Source organism: Aquila chrysaetos, chromosome 4 (assembly GCF_900496995.4).
Source record: "Aquila chrysaetos chrysaetos chromosome 4, bAquChr1.4, whole genome shotgun sequence".
Taxonomy (NCBI): domain Eukaryota; kingdom Metazoa; phylum Chordata; class Aves; order Accipitriformes; family Accipitridae; genus Aquila; species Aquila chrysaetos.
The window spans coordinates 76,475,773-76,501,117 of NC_044007.1; the positions used below are offsets into that span (position 1 = coordinate 76,475,773).

General features: G+C 41.5%; 1 protein-coding gene across 17 annotated transcripts in view; it reads right to left on the reverse strand.

The window, feature by feature from the left end:
- Nucleotides 1-25,345, reverse strand: part of IKZF1 (IKAROS family zinc finger 1) — a 73,517-nt gene that overhangs the window by 32,662 nt on the left and 15,510 nt on the right. For 13 of the 17 annotated variants that reach the window (XM_041123081.1, XM_041123080.1, XM_041123078.1 and 10 more), the window contains one exon: nt 18,811-18,930. In XM_041123081.1, the coding sequence (XP_040979015.1) occupies nt 18,811-18,930 (120 nt within the window). Of the gene's footprint in view, nt 1-1,956; nt 1,977-2,388; nt 2,394-13,461; nt 13,791-18,810; nt 18,931-24,260; nt 24,349-25,345 lie in introns of those variants that run through there. The other 4 variants (XM_041123084.1, XM_030012912.2, XM_030012913.2 and 1 more) reach the window with 4 other exon arrangements.

Sequence of the window (25,345 nt, forward strand, 5' to 3'; positions counted from 1 at the left end):
ATTGTTGAATTAAATGTTCTCCAACAGCACCATTCTAGACTATATTGTCATAAGTAGTCCAAAACTGACTATTATGAACAGGAGAAAACTACATAACTCAGACTACAGAAATTCTTCCATCAAGGCCTTCATTTCTGGCTGACGTGTAGAACAGAATAATCTAATATGGTTTAACCAGCATTCAAACACTGCTTGAATTTTTCTAAACAGTTCCACTCATTTCAATATACCTCCCAATTATTTTAACATTTGTCCATCAACAAAAGATTTTTACAAAAGCAACTGAGGTTTTGGGGATCTCCAACTTCAGACACTAGTGAAACCAGATTATCAGAAAACAGATCAGCCTGGAAAACACTGATCACTGAGAAATCAGACCACTGTCTCAAGCTCCGTATCCGAATTCTGGGCATCCAGTCACCTCTGGAAATCAGGATGACCCTCTGTTTAGCATGCACATGCAGGCAGGCATTTGTTAGCTCCTTGCAAACTCTGTTTGCCATAACCTGTAAGTTGATCAGTGGAGAAGTAGATAACAAAAAGGACATGTATTGGCATATTCTGATTTCAGAGCTTAGAGCCGCTTCAGGTATTGCTTCCCAATCTGCAGCAAAGGGAGACTATCAAACCCTTGTTCCACTGCAGCACCCCACAGACTGCAAATGCAAGCAACTGTGTGGCAGTGAAGAGCAATTTTGAAGTATCTAAATGATTTGGGAGCTTAAGTCTCCTTGACTTTTAGTGGTATTCAGATTTTTAAGACAACCCGATCTTCTTGTGGGGGGTGGAAAAACAGCAAACCCACACTGAGAATGCTGTTGAACTTGAGTCCAATCGCAGCCATAGCTGAGAAACATCACAGCTTCCCCCTTGTCCGGCTTAACAGGAAACCTCTATCTACTGTTCCTCTAACTCCTTCCACAAACACACAGAGCAGTCTGGACATATTACCCGTTTCCTCCCAACCCACAGTTGTTTATCTCCTTAGCATCTGTCATGGCCTAGAAGTTTGGAGCAAGTCCTACACTAGTAGCTATGATGTAAAAGAAAGAAAAGAGGGAAGAAAAAGAAAAGAAAGAAAAAAGAAAAAAAGAAAAAATAAAAAAAAAAAAAAAAATAAAAAAAAAGAAAAAAGAAAAAAGAAAAGAAAAGAAAAGAAAAGAAAAGAAAAGAAAAGAAAAGAAAAGAAAAGAAAAGAAAAGAAAAGAAAAGAAAAGAAAAGAAAAGAAAAAAGAGAAAAGGAGCACCTCCAATTAATGGGTGCCCTAGGAAGTAGCTGGAGTAAAGTCTGTGGGAGCGAGTTTTCCCAGCTACCTGATATCACAAGAAAGCTACAGCACCGCGTCATTTTCATCCATTGAAAGCCATTATCCCAAGTTTCGGAGCTGGAAACCTTCTGACTTTCTGTCATTTCTCTCCCCTATTTATAAATCTCTCCCTTCTTTCCCTCAGCCCCCCACTCCTGCCTCTCCACCCTGACCTGCTTCTGAGCACTCCCGGAGGTGAAACCAAAGAGCTGCAGTTGTGACACTGCAGTTTGTGTGTCATATTGTAACTGGGTTTCCACATCCTCCTCACTCTGTTGTAAAAGCACTCGAAGAGGAAGAAGGGCAAATAATGAAATATAGGAAAGCAGGAAAAGAGGAAGCAGCCGAGAGACAGCAGCCCAACTGAAATGCTAAGAATTATGGAGAAGTGACAGAAAGGGAAGCACAGACCAGGAATTATACTTGGTGGCTTAGCAGAAAAAAAATAAATTAAAACAAACAAAAAATACATAGGCTTAGCCTTTTCTGCCTCTGCAGCAACGTTCTGGATTACTATTCCTCTCTGACTTTCACCCACTTGACCTGTATTCCCCTTCCCACCTACTTTAAGACAGTTGCCAAACTGTGCTGCTCTGTGTGCAGCTGCACTTCACCAAACCTGAACCAACCACACCCCCCCCCTCCTTACCTTCGTATCAAGAGGTAGGGACTCCTCAAATCACTCTCAGAAAGAAAAGAGGGAAATCAAACATGAAGAAAAGGCCTCAAAATGCCTAGCATCGGGGGGAGAAAGCTTAATTAGGCTATGGTCTTATTTGCTGAAGGCAGCCACGGAGGACAGAGTGATGGAAGTGTACAGAAGGAAATTGGCTAAAGCAGAGTAGGGATTGCCTAACTGGGCAATCCTGCCCGGCTGCCAGCGGATGGAGCAGACAGCTTAGGAAGTCCTTCCACTGAGATCATGCACTGTTCTGTCCCGCTCGTTCAGAACGAAACTTGGCCAGAGCAGAAAGTGTTTGAAATTCACATGAAGCATTTTCTCTTCTCTATTTGCAGGCAAAAGAGATACAAAGCAGAACATGAACCTCTTTAAGAACAGAGCGGGACCCAGCTTTTTTACACTCTCCCATTTCTCAGGGACTTTTCAGCAAGAATTTGTCTGATAAAGGGCTGAGTAGAAAGTAAAAACTTGAGAAATGGCCCTCTGTAAATATCACAACACTAATAGTTATGCATCCCTTTTGAGTCAAGCTCCAGTCTTTATCTTATCTGGTGGCTAACTGAATTTTGTAGTTTCTCAGGAAGATAGTGGTGAAATCGCTCATGTAAATGAAGACAGGAGCGTTACACAAAGGTGTACTGTGGTATAAGTATTTGTTCATCATTGCATGAAAGCTACCCTGTTGGAAGGGCTCATTCAAAACCATTTGTGGCTATTCCCCCACAAAGGAGGCTGTCAGGAGGTGATAAGACATGGGTATTAGTGAGGCTTCGCTTTCTTTGAAACAATCTTGCACAGAGAATATCAACAGGCTCAGCTGTTTTCCCTACCATTTACCTGTGAATTAGGAAATATCTTCTGGACCACTCAATCAGTGCTTAGTTCTTCAGCTAAAGTTAATGTATTTTGGGAAGTGTGGGACAGAGGAGAGATGACTTTACCTGTATAGGAAGGAGTTATAAGTTTCCTCACGTGAATGGCAACAGTCCCTTAGACGTTATGACTGTTAGAGACCTGCACTGCATGTCCCATCCTGCAGCTCTGACTGCTCTTCCACTTCCCTACAGATAGAGCACCAATACCCCTAGTACACAGTGGCACAGTTTATACACTGCATTATTTTTCTAGGGATGGCAGGGTGGCCAAGCTGTGTAATACCCATGTACATGTATGTGACAGGGACTATGACCATTGTGAAGGTTTTGCCTAGCTTGTCATGTCATACCTATTACAGAGAAGGGCTGGTGTATATTTTGGGTTTGAGCGACATGACCTGCCTTCTTCTGGCTTTACTAGTTCTGGTCTGGTTTTAACTTCAGTGGAGCCCCTCTTGATTTAGTTCAGTGTTTCCAAAGACAAAAAACAGTCATGCAGCTGTTCAAGAAACAATGCTATGTCAAGTCAAATGAGTATTGTAAGAGAGAACTTAGCTATGGATGTTCTCCGCAGCAAATGGACATAATTTTTCTATTTGATTTTGGATGAGAAATGTCAAACAAAAGAAGCAGAAATGTGATCATTTTCCTGTCAAGCCAGTCATAATGTTACTTACTGTTAAACCAGGACAGCTGGAAACAGATAAGCATTGACCTCTACTGCAATCCTAGCCATAAGGAAAGGCATGAGTAGTTTGCTTGGTTAAGGAGCAATACCACAAGGGGATTTTCATGCTGATGTAAACTTGGAAAAAAGAGAACATTAAATAGCAATAGAAATGGGCAATAATTGGTCCAGCACTATTCTCAGTTTCTCACCAATTATAAATAGTACTTATCTTTTACTAATTCTTTTCCTCACAAACAGTAGCCTTCTGCTTCACCTTCTAGAGAATTCAAAACCAAACAAAATTTTATGGCCTCAAAGAGGGACAGGGCACTTGATACAGACTGAGGAAATCTAGGTTTAATTCCTAGCTCGGCCACAGGCTTCCTGTGTGGCCATGGGAAAGGCACTTAATCCATCATGTGCCCTTACTTCCCTATCTGCACATTTTTCAATTCTTTTTTAATGGGGATAAGACTTTTTTTTTTTTTTTTTTTTTTTTTAAATGGGGAAACTCAAAAGCTATGCTGCTGTCTAGAGTGATTCCTACAGCTGGGTACATGCCTTTCAAGTGTCCTAACACATGAGGCTGAAATCTGGCCATGCACTTGTCACCCTCTTGGCATGTGTCCCACAGAAGGCGACTAGGGACCATGGGGCAGGCAGCAGTTGTAGCTTGAGAGGCCACAACTTAGGTATTTGTGAAAATGCTACCCATTTTCTGTGATGTGTCCTACAGAATTGTACCTAGGTAGCATTATTGTCCAGCCTAATAAACCTCAGTTACACCCCAAAAATACTGGATATTAAGTGCTTGGAACCCTCAGCCAGCTCTCCCTTATCTGGGATTGCTCAAGGCCAAAAAGTAGGCTTTTTCTTCCTCAGACTAATGATGCAGAAGCAGGAAAGGAATGATATTTTTCCTCAGCTGGCCTTTTCCCATGCTACCACTCTGTTCCAAGATAGATGTAAAAATCCCAAAGGCAACTACCTCAAGAAAAAAAAGCATAAGCTGTTTAAAATATCCAAACCAGTTTTTAATTTCCTGACACACTGCAGCCAGCACAGCAGAAGTTATCAGTGGTCTGAGAAAGGAAACAAGAGAGGGGCTCAGCCTGTACCTTTTTTGTATGAAATGACTAAATACTGAAAACTCTGTCATCTCCAGTTCAGCTTCGTAGTACTTCTCATACATGTTCAGTTATGAGGTGTGAAATCTCACTCCAAAAACAAATTGCTAGAGTATTTTTTTTTTGTAATGCAGAAGATCTTCAGAAACATCTCAGCAAAAACAAAAGCCTGGACAAGTGTATGTATTTGACCCCCTGAAATTTGGGCTTATATCCCAACTCTATCCTCAGCTGCCCACCTTCCCAGGACCAGCCCCACTCACTGCTCTGTCACACCTGCACCAGGCTGTAATTCCACTCATTGCACTGGCATGACCCGGGACTCCTGCGTGTACAAATCAGGCACAGAGCTGGAAATCATCCCTCCCCTTTTTCCAAAAGTCCAAGCAATACAGCAAATTGCTTCTCTGTACTAAGATCTAGACTAATTAGAAGTCAGGAAATTAATTATTTCCTGACTTCCCAAATGATCTAATCATTCGCTGCCAATATTTATTTTATTCCCTCATGTACCATCACCAAATCCTTCATTTATTTATGTTTACCTGGTTTATATTTTTCAATCTCACTTTTCAAGCTAGAGACACATTGTTTAAAACAAAGCTGAGTACTTTGAACTAAATCAATTCCACTGCACCCTGGAAGAACACACAAGACTATTTTGCTGCAGCTATTAGAAACACAAATTTGCTCTCTGGTCTCCAGAATAATATATATGGTTTAGATTCCACAGCACAATTGATTACGTCTCATTGTGCCCTACCTCACACTTACCTCGCCTAGGACTTGTAAGGCTTAATTAATCAATCATGTATATATAGCCTTGATTAGATTGTAAGCTCTTTGGGGCGTGCTGTTGGTGTTTGTGCAGTGCCTAGAGCAACAGAGCTCGGTTCCTTTTCCAGGAACCCTCTGCCACAACACAAATTCATAGATAAAAAGAACAAAACAATTGGAGAGAAATGGCAGTAGAAACACCCGAAGCTTAATTCAATCCCCTTTCCAGTCCTACATAAACAGTAAGAGCTAATACGGACAGAGGACATGCAATTATATGCAACTAGAACAAGATCTGTGCTGTGAAAACTGGCGCCAGGCATTCAGAGAGTGATCAAGACTTGGCCTCCCATGAGGGTTGATGATCTGTTCAGACTATCACCGCTGGCATTTCCTGCCCTCTCAGCATTTATGGAATATTTGAAAGTGTCTAGCAGGCAAAGTTTCTGTCAAACTTCCTCTCTGCTCCTAGTCGCGTGTCCTAGACAGTGTTAAGTGCCTTTTACTTGGAGGAATCCTTTTGTCGCTTTTTAAAGCATCTGCCCAGTTTTTGTTTAAAGCACTTTTCAAATATTGCAAAGGAACAGACATTGCATTGCATTTTTACCAAACATGCATGATTCTAAGCGTAGAAACACCCAAATGTGTGTCCTAATGTTATTACACATTAGGAAACCTTCTTCTTTCCCATGAACTACCAAGTTGCAATTCCTTGTTGCTACCAAGCCAGAGAGAGTGCATCAGTACTAGTCAATCCAGGATTCATAATGCACCTAAATTTCACACTAACATCCAGACAGTGTGGCTGGACTAAGAGTGAGGCAAATGGAAAGCGTGACAAATCTTCCCCATTAAAGTGCAAAGCAGCTCTACAGAAGTTGCTATTTCTTATTAGCTAAGGTAAACTTTGATATCTGTGCCGTAGCCATCCTACACTGTGGAGTATAGTGTGACATCAAGAAAGGAAATGAAATCCTGCTAGCTCCACCGCCTAGGAACACATACATCCAGAAATACAATTTGGGCTATTGGGTTATACAGGCTGAACCAGGTCACGGCCAGGCAAGTTTTTCAGAGGCTGCAGCAAGCGTGCAGACTTGGTCTTCAGAAAATTAACCGTTACTCAGTAAACTGGTCAGCAACAACAGACAAAAATATGGGACTGGCAAATGATGCTTTGATCATTTGGAGGAGAGCATCTCAAGGAAAGTTGCTTCTGCCTTGTCCAACACAAAAAGACAAAATCATGCTGGCTGAATATTTCTGAGTACATAAGGCACTCAAATCCCAGTGATCCCAGTATTCTACTGGCAGGCCTTTGGACTCTAGGAAACTGTTAGACATAGATGCAATTGTCACTTGCATCACAGCAGTGCGGAGAGCGAGCTCTCCTTGCCACTGGGACAAATGAAGCATACCTCATCCACAGCTTCAAATTCCTTTACCTCAAAGGCACCATGGAGTCTAAGTGAAGCTGATGCGAGCCACAGGCTCACGCCTTCGGGGTAACCTGCTTTTCAAGTGTTCGTAGAAGAGAACGTTAAAAGTTTCATTTTCTGTTGTCATCTTTTTTATCAAATGAATGTGCAGTGGCTGTTAGTAGTGCAGGACCGTGGCATGCTGCAGCAAACCTTCCCAGCAAGTCTTGTGAAATTTGTTTCTGCTGATGCAAATGTGCTATTTTCTAGAGCTCCCCATTGCTATCTGATGAACTCCCATCCTATGCCTGAATGTGAAAAACACAACCCGCAGCCCAGAATGTGTGGATCGCTGTGTTCTCAGGAAGTATGCAACTAATATAACTATTTGTGCTCTGTCTCACTGATGGTAAAAAAGAAGGGTGAAAAAAAAACCACCATTGCACAGCAAACACCAATACTCACACAGGAAGGCCAGGGACTGCATTTTGCTCAACTAGCCTGGCCTTTGTGAGGGGTTGTATTTTGCATTTATCTGTAGCTCCCTGAGACATGCATAAGGAGATTCCCCGAATATCACCATCACTTTCTGGGATGGGAGAGCAGAAGGGTCCATCACTACCTCTGTTACAGTGGTTCTTTTAATTGTGCTTTTGTATTCATTAGCTCAGTTAGCTACTGAAACATCTCTAAGAAAGTTATCGAGTTAGACATGCATCAGCTTTTAGTGGAAAGCTGTATCTCAAATGATACAAGATATTATATCTGCATTTTCCATTAGATTATTTCAATACATCAGCCATCTATCCCTCTGCTGTGAGGACCAGACATACCCCAAAGCTTCACTGTGCAATAAAATAACACTGTAAGAAATTAAGTGAATAAAACATCCGAACCCAGGAAGGAACAGCACTTACTTAGGAACTGTGGGGGAGGATCCTGAGAGCCCATGTACCCCTTCACTGCTGAGCCAGCAGCGGTAGGCAGGAGAGCCTCCCCAGGACATCGCCTCAGGCGAGGAATGCCAGCGGGAAGGACTGAGAGGGTGTGCATGTCTCTCTCTCCTTTCCCCAGCTCCCTCTATCTTCATGAACTCCTTAGCTGTCTTTCTAGTACCGTGACCCCATCTGTCTTCACAGCTGCCTCAGCCCGGCAGCTCTACACAGACTGCAAAAGCCACAGCGGGTACAAGCGGGTCTTCCTCAGCTGTTGCCCACTTCCCAAAAGGAATTTACACTTATGTTTCTTATAGGGATACAGACAAATTAGCAGGAACTAACCTTTTCCTCTTTTAGGTTTGAAAAAAAAGTATTTTTATGACATGCATTTACTTTGCAGAGTGTATGTTTGATAGGTCTTTTCTTTCCCTCTTAAGAAGAATGAAATGCTCAGCTTTCAAGGTAAATGCTCTTTTGCATATGTATGCTGTTTTTTAGGTTTTTACACAGACATACACACAGAGGAATTTGATTTTGCAGGCATATAATTTTATGTGTGCTGACAGACATATCTTTGTATGTACATGTGTGTTATATGTGTGCATTTACACATGTAAAAGAGAGAACATGGAATAAATGGCTCCTGTTGGCTGGAAAATACATTGCCATTTCAAACTTCAAAGGGAGTATTAAAGAGAAGAAATTAATTCCAAAAGGTTTTAGAAAGGAAAAATATTTTTGCATTGTCTCCTTAAAACCAAGGACTAAATCGTGCATTGTATAAATCAGTCTCTTTCATGGCACACTGGAAAAAGCTTATTAGCAATGGTTACATTGTATAGTGGACTTACAGACTCATTAATGTGTAATTACAGAACAAACAATATCAGACTTGTCTAGTCTGTTTTGCAAGGAGAAAAAAATTTCCACCTAACACCACAATAAGCCTGTGATAGGATACCAATTTTACTAGGATCTACTAGCAATGTGGTGGTAAGATTAAACAAATGTGTTGCTACACCAGAGGTAATGCTTCATTACCATTATTCCTTCCTTGTCTTTTACATGTGTTGGACTCCAAAGCCACTGAAGTCTTTTGCTAGCACAATTATAATTTCTCATTTTTATTTCTAATTGCCATTATGTGGACAAATTGTCAGGAAGCTCAACCCCTCCCCAGAAAAGCCTAGTTCCCATTTGACTTCTAGATAAATTGTTGTAGGTCCACACCTGCAGCAGACAAAGTCCCAGCAACCACGCTGGCTGTAAGGGCTTCCCCACATCCCCTCCAATGTCCAGTGACAGGAGGTGCTAGTTACAAAATGGTTTGGATTCTGGGAGGAAAAAGGATGAACCTGACTCAGAAAGGAAGGCACCGTGTCAGTGCGGAAGGGGTGTTCTCACCTTTTGATTCATGGCTTCAGCCTGGGAAAACCAGGAGAGGTGCTCCGCTTAGGAGAGACAGAGACACTCACAGCTGGAATTGTGAATACTGCCAGCTGGGGGTCGGGGTAGGGATGGATCATGGACAATTTGACACTGCCCTCAGCCACATAGGTGTTTCTTTCCCTTTGCAAATCTGGGCACAAAAACCAAGCAGTGGGTTGCAGTCCACCCCACAATATGGCAAATAAATTTTTCATAGTGAATTCTGTATGTGCATGTGTTGTTCTCCCCTGAAAATAAATTCTCATATGGAAAGACATGGAAAGATATCTCCGAAACCCAGCTGCAGCGCAAGGGGTGCAGAAAGAGCAGTGTTCCCTAGCTGGCAGTCGCCATTTCAGTGCTAATGAAACCATCCCGCTTCAACACCAACTATTGCCACCACTTCCGAGCATTGCAACATGTATTCACAGCAGGAAAAAACAGGCTCAATAACTCAGTCCATATAATGCTGAGGTGCACAGTACTGTGAATGAGAAGGGACTGATCTCCCTCCAAAAAAACCCTAAGCCATCATTAAAAATCAGAACGCAAAGCTCTTAGCTTAGACAAAAAACAAAACACAAAAACCACCGAAGATTTGGGAAGTTCAAATCCATAGCGGGATGTTGGCTGATCACAGCTTCTTACAAATACAGGATGCTTTTAAATGATGAAATGTGGAGAATGAATATTTCCTCTTCTATTAATTGCAACACAAGCTGAAAGTGTCACCAACTTTAGTTAAAACCCACCTTTCCATTGCATTAAACATTTCTGTTATGTTACTTAATCAGCAGGGAGGGCAAAATCATGTGCAGATACTCTCTGTTATATGAAGGAATTAGCAATTCCTTTTAAAGCGCTCAATTTTTTTTTTATTTTTTTTTTCCCAAAAGGAGGGGTCAAGGAGCAGGCGAGTTCTTACGTCATTCCATAAAATAATCTAGAAGTTACTAAAAACTCTGGTAAGAGCCACTTCCTCAGAAGTAACATTTCCAGTGTAAAAAAAACTGGCTTATGTGAAAGTTCTCCTTACTCTTCAGTCTCTTCTCTTTTTTTTTTTTTCTCTTTAAACTCTGGTATGTGGCTTGGAAGAGTGGAAGTCAATTCATTCTCTCACATTTCTCCTCTTTTGCTACATTTATTACACTTCTTAAATGAGATAATTTTGGACTATCTTTGGGAGAGGAGAAACAGCAGAAATGGAAGGTGAAAACTGAAGAGCAAAACACAGACCTTAACTTTTCTTTTTGGATAAGCCCTGTTTTGGTTGGAAATTGAGAGTAATTCTGTGTTTGCTCTGCATTTACTAATTCTCTGCAAACCTTCAATGGTGTTCTTAATCCCATTTTTAGGTATGGATTTTGGCATGCTAGGGTTGAAATCTTATTTACGTCAAAGGAGTAGGAGTTACTTCCAAAAATCCCATTTGGTGCCTGTGGTGTTAGTATGGCTGATGGTAGAATAGATTAGATACCTTCTTGGGATATCTTCTTATGCCTATAACTTAAGACACCAAAATGCTTCTGAGAAACATGTCCGTAAAGTGCAATGGCTACAAGAAATAGGCACTATTCCTAACTTAAAAATGTGTAAAAACCAAAGAAAGAGAATCACGCATGAAATAGGTTACTTCACTAGGAATTACGTTCCCTGCATGTGCACCTTTACAACACAGAATTCACTTACTGGGGAGGGAGGGAGCAGCAGAAAGTGTCTCACATTGCAGGCTGCAGGTCTAACCTGCTTTTGGGCAGCTGCTCTGCTGGCTCGCTTGTTCAGGGTGGCAGCTAGATGAGGCAGGACAGAGTTTCCGACAAGCTGTCTCTGGAGGCCAAAATCCTGCTATGCTGGCTGATCCACCTTCACAAGTTAACAGCTTGTTGTGGTTACACTTCTTCACCATAAATGACACTCTGAGAGTGAGCCTGCATTGGCTGCTATGGCATACCTACCTACTGCACATGGGGCAAAGCTTTTTCCAGACAAACCATCTTCTGAGGCTTTAAGAAACCTCATATAGTGAACTCAATGAGAAAGGTTCGGGACAAATCTCTGTCCTGCTGCAATGAGTGGTATTTGCTCCTGGCTATAGGACTACAGCTTCAAAAAGGAGCTCCCTCCATGCCCCACTCTTTACCATAAATGGCTTGTTCCACACTGGGGAAACCTGTGGTGGCACGGCCACCCTGTAAATCCTTCCCTGCAAATCTCTAATGAGGGGATGCAGCCACACTGACACCGTGTTTGCACATTTTGCTGTGGGACAGAGCCTGGGGAGAGAGCTCACACCTGAGGGGAGAGCATCACTGCAGGTCCCCTGCAACCAGAAACTATCTCCTCTCAGGGAGGCACCGTAGCGGGAGTTTAAACTACAGAAATGTGAGGAGAGGCTGAACAAAATCAAAACAGCAGCTTGTTCCAAAATGGCACCTCAGTAGAGGCAGGTGGTCCCTACACTGCATCTCGGTCCAGCGGTTTTCCCTCAGGGTACACTCCTGAAGAGCGCTTGGGTTGAAAGAGAACTTGCTCAAGGGAAAAGCAAGCCTACAACAAAGAACAAGCAAGAAATAATACAGAATAGAGGGATGGCTGGTGTTGGGAGGTCCATCCAACCTTCTGATGCAGTCATTCCCTTAAAATAACATGAGGTTTAGCAAACTGCAGTTGTAGAGGTCCTCCCAGCTTTAAACATGCTCCCTTTCCAGCCTGAGCCCTGTATTTCTGAGTTGTGCTGCAGCCACGGCTGAGATCCTGCTAGATAATTTTAACTCCCGAGCTAGAATGGGGCTTATCTCTGAGGCACATCTCTTCTGCTCAGATAAAGACAGCTTCCTCTAACTGCAGATTAGATCAGCAGGCTCAGTAGCCGTACCTAAAAGCCACACAGCTAAACACACTGCACCTCTCCAGTTCAAACAACGTTTGCTGCTTTCTCAATGCTGAAGAAACTTGCACAGCTCCCAGGCTTTCCCTGGCTTTTGCACTGATGTTCCCCTCTGAAAACACAGCAGTACCCAGCAGGCCCTCATGAAATTGGCCATAGCTCCACAAGCTACACAGGTCTGGAGAAATAAGGGGAAAAAAACCATAGCTTCGCCACCCACTGCTACATTATGTCACATAGTGGCAACAGAAACCATATTTCTACCAAATAGGCTAGAAGAAAAAAAATTCCACGTGAAACTAAATAGAAATCACTGGAAAAGTACAACTCTCTTTTAGGATCAATTCTGTTCTCAAGGATTTGATTTTATCACACACTCTGGTTGCATCAGAGGAGAAATTTTTACATGCCTGCTTACACAGTGGCTCTGGCTTGGCTTTGCATGAGCTGAGTTAACTGCACTAATACAGCGCAGCCGATGCTGGGACTGCAGCAGCTCCCCTTTCCAGACTGGTTCACCCTCCCTTCGGGAAACTACTTGCAAGTTTGTTTGGAAAATGTTCACCCTACATTACTTGCAGCAAGCATTTTTAAATTTGATAATGGAACTTGCCTTCAGTAAGAGGGCTGTTTTCCACTGGCCTTGTGAAAATTCATGCACATTTTTCTAAGTCCTAAGTCATTACATTGAGCAGAGCTTGTCTCTGGCAGTGTGGCTAATTCCTCAGCTTCCCAATGGCCCCATATAACTGGATCTTTGGCACCTCACTCTAGCACACTGTTTCACACTACACACATGCAAAACATACCTTTGAAGGCCGGTATATACCATATATGCCATACAGAAGTTATAAAGGCGTTCATGAAATTTGTCACATGCCTTCTCCCACTAAACCATGCCCATCCACCTCTATACAAATTCCCAGAAGAGTTTTGCATAGAAAATGAAAATAATCCTGACAAAAATATCTCCTGCATTTCCCCCTAAAAACAGGTAAGTCATACTGGCAGGGTCTCAGAGCATGCAATACCAGTCCATATTGGGGACTGGTACTTTGGGACTAGAAATAGGGGCTTCAGACCAAACAAGAGGGGAGATTCCCAACTTCCCTATTTTTAAAAGTTCCTAAAATATTTTAGTTACAAGTTTTTCAATTCCTTCAGAAGACTCCTCAGTTGGACTTTCAAGCCCTGTTTCATTGTGGAGTGTTAAAGACAATTCCTAAAGCTCCCCAAACCAGCCTGAAACAAATTTTCTCTCTGCTCTCAAAGCCAGTAGGGCTACATTAGCTGAGACAGCAATTATCAGCAATTATTTACAAAGGCTCATCAGCCTCTACACACTTTCATACCTTTGAGCAGCAGAGATGTCCATCTGAAACCTGAGCAAGTAAAACACATTACACAGCCCTCCAGGTTACTTTTGTTCTCTGAATGATTACATGCCCACGTGCACACATGCCACATGTGCATTTCATTACTCATACACAACACACTGCCTTCATAGCCACTGAACTCCTACAGGAGGAGCACACAAAGATGTTTAGCTCTGGCAGTCTTTTTCCTCAGCCCCTTTCCCTGCCCTACAGAAGTGCTGGGGCAGCAGTGAGCTGGACCTGTCTCAAGCAACAGGACCGATTTTGCAAGCTGGGGTGGGGCACTTCCCCTTTTGGCTTTTCTCTCTTCTCCCCTCCATCTGCAGCCTTTCCACACTTTTACTCTGCCTCCACCCAGCTATGTGTGAGTTGCAGCAGATTTATGTAATAGCAAGCTGTTGTGGTTGGCCTGGTGGCCCCTCAGCAATGCTTTCAGTCCATGCTCTCAAATGGTTGAGCTCCTTTTAAGGAAATAAAGCACTGAACCAGCTCAGAGTGAGAACACTTGCCTGGACCAGTAACTAGCTACTTATGCAGGTTACCACCTCTGAATCCCCATGGCCAGGACGGGAGAACCCAGGATGCGAAGACAATGCCAGGTTCGCAGTGATGCCAGGCACTGCGGCTCTGCACCTACGTAGGCTTCTGCTTCAACAACTGAGTTGTGGGAGGGAGGTAACATCAGTCACTTGACATTTCCCATTGGAGGAGGAAAATGTCAAAAAGCTCTTTCCTTTTAATGTCTCTTCCCATACTAGTGTCTTTTATTTTAAACAAAAGGAGAGTTTCTAACTTCATATAAATCTCCTCTGTCTTCTATTGATGTCTAGGATCACCTTGACTTGTTACTTTGGGCATCTTCTGTCAGTTGTCCAACAGTTTCAACCCAATTTTGTGAGATGAGTTCTCCCCAACTCTTCCTCTCAGAAAGAAGAATATCTGTACACATTATATATTCCAGGTCCAGACTGTAACCTGTGACTATGATGGTGATCACTTTTTTCAGTGAGAAACCTTGACTTCTATGTTGGAAGTCTAAATGGTCATCTTCAGCATCAGACAGCTGCCTCTGCAGAAATGGTAAGCCCACAGCCTCTTTCTGAGGTCAGTAACACTGAGAAGGCTTTTGGTTTTTCACCCATCGATGGCCAGCTATGGTATGGGAAGTTACGGCTAAAGGAAGGTACTGCCTTTCTAAGGAAATGCTACCACTGCAGCAAATGGCTTTTTCCGCATGAAGTAGGGTCCGACCTACAGCTCACTGAATCATTAGCTTCCCACACATGGCTTGAATTAGGATACGGTCCCAGGACAGAAACAGCCCTAAATTGCAACCGTCTACCACAATACAGGATGTTCAGTACTGATTATCCACAAAAGGTGCACGCAACATTTAACCTGAAACTTGAATGGAGACAGTAAGAATCAGCAGAAGATATTTCAAATCAGCTCCTATGTTATAGGTTAGCATGGGAAATAGGGCTGCCCGTCCAAAATAGGCTGCAAAGCACTAATGCTTAATGGAATGGAATTTCAGTGGGATGTGTATTTCTAAATAACTTAGATCGAGATTTCAAAAGAATATTTAGGAGAGATGGTAAAACAGAATCTCTAGTGCCTTAAAGAACTGTGAAAATCTAGCTCTTTGCTTGTCTGAAAGCATTCCCTGTGTTCTCTAGAAAAACTAAATGTAGAGCTGGTGGGTGAGCAGAGTAAAAAAATAAAATAATAAAAAAGTTATAGGTGCCAGATCAGCCTGAGAAGGAAATTCAGGGTGGAGAAGAGGACAAGGAAGGAAGAAGATCTAGTGGACAGAGCAGCAGAAATGAAGTTTGCAGGAGGAAGCTGCTCAACACATAGTGACATTCTGGGAGTTACAACATTAAAAACATAGCAAGCTCATCAAGGAAATTAAGAGACATAGCAGTGACCAGAACATGTCTTTTAATGTGTTTCTGCTTTGCTGTGCTGCTTGGGGTTATTACTAGAAAATGTTGATGACTTTACTTCCACAAATGACCTTTTCACACCAGCTTATCTTTTTTCCATTGGTGAGAAGCAACCCATATCTTGGGTGCCTCTGTCTGGGGACACAAGTTAAAGCATACATTTCATGAACCTGAACACCTCCCATATGACATTTGCACCCTCTCTAGACATTTTAAGTGAGACACGCAAAATCTGAAGGCACTCAATAATATCCAACAAGTGAATTGAGTACTTCTGAAGTCTATTACACCTTCGTTCTCAGAGCAGGAGAGATGTTTCAAAAGGTTCTCTCTACCAGGCCTATAGCACCATGTACAAGTCTCAGTCTAGGGTTGGAAGAAGCGAGAAAGGAGATTTTTGAAAACACACAGAGGAGCTAGAGCCTATCTTTCTTTTCTAAAAATAGCTTATTTCCCTTAATCTTTGACCTTTAAAATGCTAAATTGATGAAAAAGGTAATTAAACTTTTGACTCCAGGGTTAAAGGTTTTGTGAAGTGTTACTCCAAATCTGAGTAAGCAAACGGTCATTTGAACATTTCTATCTCGCAGGCTGATTAAAATTAACAACAGATTTCTCACCTAATTTTAGTAAGATGAGGTAAATACTTACTCTTTTCATTTAACAAACCTGCAATTTCCATTGCTACCTCTATAACACTACATGTACAAAAAAGTCCTCCAGAGCTCAGTGGCCCTTCTCCATAAATGTTTCACCCAAATTACCCTTCCTCAGTGCATGCCGTATGGACAGCTGATCTCTCAGGGTGTTACAGATTAAGTGGAATGCACTGTAAATCATACGTTGAAATACAGCAAAGTGCATAGGGGATTCCCTTTTGACGAAGGAAGCAGATGGGACATTAGGAAAGTCATATAGAGAAAAATTGTTGCCTGGTCATATCTGCTCATGTGCATCGCCTGTCAGTTATCACAGGCCACAGTCTATCTCCCATCCATGAGATATATATAATATCAGTGGGTCTTTACATACTGTCCCGCCTATCTATCGTTCTTCAAACTACTTTTTCAGATCATCCTTTTCTACCTAAGTTTCATGATAAATAGAGGTGAGAAACAGATCTTAGGACTTAGAGATGACAGCGCTGCACTGAACACCAAGCCTGTCTATGCTGCCATGCTACTGCCTACATAGAAAGACAGTCCCCTTCAACCCTAATATATCTATGGGATCATATAGGCCAAACACCACTCCTAAGGCATTGGTTTATCCCCAACAGGCTTTCTTTTGACAATGATCCATAATGTGCATGGCAATCATATGGCTCCTGATATGTTTGGGGCATGTGTTGAGACCCTTTTTGTAAAAAAGGAGAATCAGTTTTTTCAGTGCACTGTTTACAAAAAGTTAGTTTAGGGCTAGAAAAAGGAGCAGTAGAAGAGGTAAAAGTGTATGCAGCTTTACAGGAAAGACAAACATTGCAAGCACTGGAGTTGATACCTACAGTTAAGATCATCCATAAAACAGAGTACTGTGAATTGTCTTTGTTTCTGTTGATTATGGTAAATGTCTCGCTACAAGATGTGACCCTTCAAAACCAAAGAGCTATGGGTAGAGAAAGTGGCTGTGGAAAAAATGTTGAAGTCAGGACATAGATAATCTAATTCATTGCTGAGTGCACAAAGTAAAAATAATGAGAACAACAGATGGAACTTACCATATTTAGGACACCAAAGATAACATTTTCTCCTTTTATTACAGTAACTTCTAATATGTGTTTATATTGATATATAATTGAACTGTTGGGAGAATCATTACATCATCAGGAAATATAAATTTGATCTTTGCTGGTTCTGTATGATATTTGTGAGGTGAAGGAAATTCAATGCAATCAAAAATTCTGTTTGTTTGTTTGGGTTTGAACAAGGGAATTTTTTTTATTATTATTATTATTATTTAAATCAAGCCTTAATTATATTTTAGGGTTTAGTTACGGTGGGAGAAAGGAGGCTCAATTCATTTTACTGAGTTGATATACAAGCAGTAAAAGCAAGATTTTGTCCAAAGAGCTTTGGACTGAGAAACAAGCACTAGGTAAGTAGTCAGATTATTAAAAAGCATTTTTTAAAATTAATTTGTTCATAAGGTATGTCAATATGCCTGTAGGAGCTGAACTTTATGCTCACACTTTTGGTAAGAGAGGATCAAATGGTAAATAAAATGAAGATGCATAACACACTGCATTCTTTACTAGCTAGTGCTGGAGTTTGGGAGTAGGGTCTATTTCTAATGCTGACAACATTCTGCTGTATTACCTTGACTTGGTTATTTTACCTTCTGTGCCTCCCTTTCCACCTACCATTCTTTATTGGACTTCCTTGGACAATAAACATTTAAAGGCACTTGAAATCTTTCTGCAAACAGTCTTCCACCCTGACCCTCATTCTTACAATAGGAATGTAAAAATGATGAGCAATACTTTTATTTGTGGATAAACAAACATATTTTGATAGTCACTCCTCTCCTGAAATATTTTTATCATATAGGGCCTTGATCACAGCATTCTGGGAGTCATTGTGCCTTTTTTTTTTTCCTACTAGTCAATAAGCATCATGCCCAAGTAATATCATCTAGTCTTTTTTAGTGGACTACGTGTAAGCTGATGCATGCAGTAGTCAGCAGCATTGCTAGTTCTTGGTGTGGAGTCTGGGATCCCTAAGAAGAATCAGCATTTTGCAAAATCATCTCTGGACAATAATTTATTGTAATCCAACAGACTTTATCAATTGTGGGCTTTTACCTAGAAGAACAAAATTCAAGCGTTTTCTAAAGTTCTCCCACTTAAAAAAATCAAGGGTAAATGGAGAGCAGATATTGGAATCTGAAACATATGAATACTATGTGTGTTCTAATATGGCATTTCTGGAGAAATCTGAATAGCAGATAACATTTAAGATAGCATTCAAATTAATAATAAAAATAATAACAAAAATACCTGAGAGTTTACTGAATTTTTATCAAATCTGAGTTCAGATAATTTTGACCTAGAACCACATATTTAATTCTATTTCCTACGCAGAATGAAAACCATCTTTCCTGCGGAGAATTTCATGCAATCAGTCATGCTTTAGAAATAAGATAAATAGCAGGATCTTTATAACTTCCCTGTGGATGAAAAGGCTTGCTGTCTTTCCAAATGCCTTTGCTAAAGAGAAGGTTGCACAAAAACCACTAAGCACCTGAGTAATCCTGTGCTGAACAAGATGAAAAGGCACAGGACCTGCTTGTATATCAGCTTACTATGTAGTACTTTAACATTATTGGCATATTATATTATGTACTAATAGCTCTTATCAGAGTGGACTAGTCTTCTTACCCAAGACTCTCTCATTCTTAGCACTCTGTTGTCCTCCAGTACTAGTTGAAAGGTCCTCTGGTACAGGCATAGGTTCATCTGCATCATCTGGGACATCACTAATTGGAGAACTTTCCTTTCCTAGTAGTGAAGAAAGTAGCATCAGTTAGTCATCAGAGTAGCCTCATTTTCAAATAATACCATAAGTAGAACCACAAAACAAATAAAACTTAACAAAAAACCTGAACACTACTAAAAGCATGACATTCTTAGGACCAAAACCTGCTGTCCTGCAGAGAAAGCTTTTGAATACAGGGGGGTTATGTTTGTGAAAAGAATGCATGGCCAACGTCTTTTCCAAATGTACTGAAGTCTGGATACACAGTTACCAGTCTTGCCATTTTGGATATTTGTAACACACGTGGATATTTTTCAGCTGCTATGCTCAGAAGATCCAGTTTAACCAATGTAGACCAGCAGATTACAAAGGTTATCAAATGGTCGTCTTTTGTGAAAACTCTTCTTTCTTCCACAAATGCTCCTTGCAAGCACATCTGGATTTGCTTCAATGACATAGTGAGGTCTAATCCACAAGTATTCTGGGGCTCTAACAGAACTACCCCCAAAATAAAATTTTATGTCCAGCTAAAAATTCAACTAAATCTTCAGCAAGCTTCATTAATACCCACAGATCAAGCTTTGGCTGGTCCTTGTGCCTACAAGTAATTAAGTGCCTGTAGCTCCTGGGACTTCCTAAAATGGGTACAATTAGCAGAGGTCAGTCAAAACATGACTTCAAGGGTTTTATGGTCCCTTATTTGTAAAGAGGAAACAAACCCCAGTGTCTTGTGTACACAAAGTTTTGCAGAAGAAAACAGTCTGATGCTTTAGCGTGTTATAAATATTATGGAACCGTTTTAGTGCCAAATGCAATACAATAAGGAAAATAACTTTCTTGCTAAGTATTGCACTCCCAGAAATGGTGAGGTTTCTTGGTTTAGCTCTCAGTCACAGCACACATGTCCTGCCCTCAGTACTATCTGGGTCTTGCAGAGCTTCTTTTGAAATGACTTCACACATGTGCTGGTTTTGGCTGGGATAGAGTTAGTAGCTAGTATGAGGCTATGTTTCGGATTTGTGCTGGAAATAGGGTTGATAATACAGGCATGTTCTGGTTACTTCTGATCAGTGCTTACCCAGAGCCAAGGGCTGTTCTGCTTCTCCCCCCACCCCACCAGTGAGCAGGCTGGGGGGGGCACAAGGAGTCGGGAGGGGACACAGCCAGGACAGCTGGCCCCGACTGACCCCAGGGATATCCCAGACCATAGGACGTCATGCTCAGCAGATAAAAGCTGGGGGAAGAAGGAGGAAGGGGGGAGATGTTCGGGGTGATGGTGTTCATCTTCCCAAGTCACTATTACATGTGATGGAGCCCTGCTGTCCTGGAGATGGCTGAACACCTGCCTGCCAGTGGGAAGTGGGGAATGAATTCCTTGGTTTGCTTTGCTTGTGTGCGTGGCTTCTGCTTTACCTATTAAACTGTCTTTAACTCAGCCCAGGAGTTTTCTCACTTCTACTCTTCTGATTTTCTCCCCCAACCCACTGAGGGGTAGTGCGCGAGCGGTTGTGTGGTACTCAGTTGCTGGCTGGGGTTAAACCATGACAACACATCTGTAACAAAAGCATGCCTTGGAAACAACTACCAAAAGAATTATCTAAGTGATTAGTTTCATCAACTCTTACTAAAAGGCTGGTCTTTGCATTAATAGCAAAGAATGGAACAGGCCCAGAGCAGGATCTGAACTCTGTAATGTTCACATAAGACCTTTGTCTCCAAAATGGAGATGTTACCAATTTACACTGATGCAATCCATTAGACATCTAGTGGCAATCAGCACATCAGCAAAGGCAGTAATTTCATGGCACAAAGGCCTAGCAATTTAGTGGGTTTTTTCTAATGAGAATTCCCTCGTTAACACACAAACACTAATTATTTCTGAAATCACTTCTCAGAAAAGGAAAAATTAAAACAAATACAGCTTGCTTAAGTGACAACAGTCTGGTGATGCCAGTTATGGATTTGACCTGAAAGAAGAAAATGGCTTCCTCCCAACCTCCTGGGTGGAGCAAAGCATCGTGCTTTCCAAACTATACTGATCATGACAGGGGAGGAAATGACAGGTAGGTTTAAGTCATCTTCCAAATTAGCTGGTTTGGGTTGTTTGCACAAATCTAGGTTTAAATGAATGAAATGAGTGGGTGACTGCATTTCTTAGTGATGCATCTATCTGACTATGGAATAACCTCTGAGCAGGAGTGGTGGGAGTGGCATCAGGTGAACCATCTAAAACTGCATCCAGAAAACTCGAGGGGAAAAAAGGAACAGTCCTGCACTGGCAGAGGGACCGACTAGATGATTTCATAAGCCCCCCCCCCCATCTCCAGCTTAAATGGGCAAAATCACACCCACTGGATGCCAGTGCAAGAGCAAAGGTGTATTGCGTACATGGAAAAGAAGGACTATGAATTTTATAGCAGAGGAAAGTAAAAGCAGGAAGCAAGTTCATTAAAACAGTTTTTGCCATTCACTGTTTAGCTCCTTATTTAGTTTTTCCTGTAGCTTTCTGCACTGTATTTATGGGATGTAAAGAACTTAAAGAACTGCTAGCAACTTTCCAATGCAAGTCCCATCCTCCCAAGCTAAGGTATCTCTTACAGATAGGATGCATGGGTGAGGAGAAACAGATAAAATATTTCAGCTTTTTCAACACTTCCCCCTCCAACAAAACAAAAGCAAAAAACCCAGAAGTTTAATCAGAGGGCAAGAGGCGGTCTGGTCAGAATGAGCTCTCTTGACGCTACATGTAAGATAAGGAAATTTATTAAAAAGTAGCAGTAATCAAAAGCCACCTGCATCTTCCAAGGTTCAAATTGTGCTCCCAGTCACAACAACGGAAGTTGATGCTCTGACTTAGTCTAGATTCAGAAGAACACTCACCCTAAAAACCTGAAGACTTTTTCGGCTACAAACCAGTATAAACACAGACCTATGAGATAACAGCAAGCAAAATTAAAACTTTCTTAGTATGTAATTAGGCATCCTACAATAAGCAGGTTAAGTAGGATGCTTTGAAGATAAGGCAAAGCAGACTTATGGAATAGAAACCTGTTAGTAGATCAGTACTTTCGCAGTTTATGGTGAACTGTTTTGTCACTAAACAGATATCAACCTTCTAATTGTTAAATTAATAGCCATTCGCCCAGGTGGCATGAATCAGACTAGCCTCATGGACTTGGTGGGGCAGAAGCTGGAGATCTGGTATGCTTCCCTCTTTGCAGGAGACTGCAGTTAAGAAAACTTAGCAAACTTGGCTTTAATGACTCATTTCATATCATTTGATTTCTTCCTGTTACACATGATCAAGAAATCCCTGCATGCAAAAAGGCAGGATAAAAATAGTGGATTTAAAATAGATACATTTGTTGAGCTCTGTGTCTTGGATTCTAGAGCATATTTGTATTTCCTGCCTTAACTACATCTAAATTGTTACACCATGGTAAGTTCACTACTGCATGGTAATCTTACAGATATGCAATCTCACTAACATTTTTTTGCCAATGAATTTAGAAATGGAAAGTGAGTGGGGGAAAGGAGGGAACAGTTTCTCATTTAATTTCTAACAGGTTTGTCCAGAACAATAACTGGTCGAAGGGATGGAGCTAAAAAAAACCCACCTACTGGCAAATACTAGGGTGAATTCTTAAAATGTCACATAACAGAGCAAAGTACCATAGATTTATTCCATTCCCATTTTATATTTTTGCTCAAAAATAAGAACTGAAGCATAAACAATGCTATCTAATCTTGGGGCGGGGGGGGTGTCTTTTTTTTTATTTTTATTTTTATAGAGAGCCACCTGACATATCAAATGAAAAAGGCAAGGAAGCTGTAGAATTGAAGTTCTGTTTCTGGCACTGCCACTGACTCATGGTGCCCTTGGTTAAGTCATAAATGGAGATCACTTCAACTGCAGGCTGTATCATACATTCCCGCAATTCATCCTGAAGCTCTGAAAGACAGTCTCAGATTTCCTAACACTGCCATTTCTGTATGAAAATTGTCAGAGAAGTGCCTAACCTATCAATGGTGCCTGGTAAGACCCTCAACTTCTCTTTACTTGAGTTTTCTCATCTCTGCCCTAGCAATATAGTTAAAGACATGAGGAAAGAGAGGAAGGGAACAAAGTGCCCAGCCCAGTAAGGTTTTATGTATCCTTTATTCCTACCAAAGTCTGTAGCCTGGTGTTTCTTTAACACCTCCATTCAGTTCTGAGAGCAATTCAGTTCATGCCAGGATGGTGCTGCTGGAGCTGCGACTGTTAAAAAGAATGCCAGGGCAGGATTTCTTACAGAAATCTCATTCTTTATCCTTTCATAAACTAATGTTGAATGTATTTAATACCTGAGGGTTGTTTCCTATGGAAACACTAGAATCACTGGAGAAGTCATGCAAGAAAAGCGACATAAACATTTTTCTGGATGAGAGTCACAACCCAATTCATGTCCCCTTTTCACTAGTAGAACCTCAAACATCCAGTGATGAGAGGAGAGTTACTCTGGAATGGGAGCTCTCAGGTGGGAGATACCAGCCCAGGATACGCTCATTTCCACCTTCCTAGGACCTAGCAAGAACATCAAATACAAAACTCTTCTTCCTGCTTTTGCAGAGCACGGCACAGCCTGGTCGGTGCTAGGGGATCTTTTTATGTTAGATGTGGAAACATTTGTACTGTTTTTTCACCTTCCTTAACTGTTAGGCCCTAGAACTGAGAAAGAAAAAAAAAAAGAAAAACGCAGGAAAAATACTGCTTGTTAAGTGAGATATTATCTGTGTTTTCTGACTCTCTTGTATGGGTGCCGGATACCGTTTGGTTAAATGTATGTCAGCTCTCTCCTCATTTCAGAACTGCAACTGCTTGCCTCATGAAATATCACTTTCAGGAGAAAAATAAAAATTGTGAACTTTGCGCTAGTCACACAGTATTTCAGTTCCTCTAGGAGCCAGCCATGCCTGGATTCCCAGAAGTGGGAATGCCTGTGTGCATGCAGGGTTTGGCTCGCTCACGCTAGTTTTGTACTGTTTTGGCCCAGCTCGCCCCTGCCACACCTGAGTCAGCTACAGCTGCATAAAGCACATGGCTGCAAAACATTGCCTTTGAGCTGAGAAGACTGTTTCTAGAGACCTATTTTATTTCTGGGTTAAAAAACAAAACAAAATGAAACCCAAAGAACCCCCCCAAACTAATTTTATTTTAAATTTATTTTTCTTTTAATACACAACCAAGTGTGCTAGTGAACCAAGTCACCTAATTCCATAGGCTCAGAGAATAAGCTACACTTGACAAGCATTACTCACAGAGCAGGAGAAATAAATAAAAGTGTTTTTCAGCTGACAAGACAATCTCACACACCTGAAACTCTGCAATTGTCTAACTGGTTCCCAACACATTGCAGAGTTCCCTCATCATGCAGGGAAGCACCCTAGAAGCATGTAGACCCCAAAAGAAGGAGAAGAGGGGGGGAAAACTCCTTTCTGGATTCACCAGCCTATGAGAAAGAAGTAGGTTACATCCCTGTACCTTCAGGTCATCTACTTTTGAGGTCTAGTAAGAGTTTATGAAGAGCCAATATCTGTAGAACCTAATCTGACAAACTCCTATTTCCAGAAGGCTGAGTTCACACACAACTCAGATCATAAATGAAAGTAAATTAGCAAGATTTTTCTTTGGCCAGTTGTTCACAAATCCAGCTAACAACCCAACACAACTCACACCCTCTGTTCACAGAAAGTACCAGATGCTCAGTGACAGGAACAGCAGGAAGAGTTCAAAGCAGGTTGGGGTTTTTTCTATAACCTGTTTATGTAGGTCTACCTCTTATCAGAGGTAAAATTCCTCTTACACTGTTGTGTTTTGGTTTTTTTTTTTTTTAGGAGAGCCCTCTCTCATCACATAAGACTACTACTCTTATCAGCATGATTTGCTAGAAAAGCTAAACGTCACAGGAAAGTACTGCAGTGGTTCAAATCCCAGAAAACTTTGAGAGCTACAAATTATATACATAGATATGCATGTATTTACCTACAAACAAACATTCAAAATGGCAAAGTTTCTTGTCAATCTTCCCTCTTGAGGGGAGAGGCAGACCATAAGGAAGGCAAAGTGTGTGACCTACTAATGCACTCCTTGACTCAAGGCAGCATCTCCCACACTGCTCCTCTCCATGTCAAAAGAAAAAAAAAAGCAATGCTCTGGTAAGAGGTAGCAGGTGTGGCACCCAACACCATAGTAAAGAATACCACAAAGGTTAGGTGTGGGTATCCAGGGGAGCCTGTGCTGCTGCAGAGGAAGAGGAGGTCAGCGCTCCTGCTCCCAGGAGCTCACGTAAGCAGGAAAGGGTTTCTGCAGCAAGCAGAGGAGCTGGGCTCGAATCACAGCATGGAGCAGATGCGTGGTGCTTTGTCTGCATAAAGGATTAAAACCCCACTGCTTTTTCT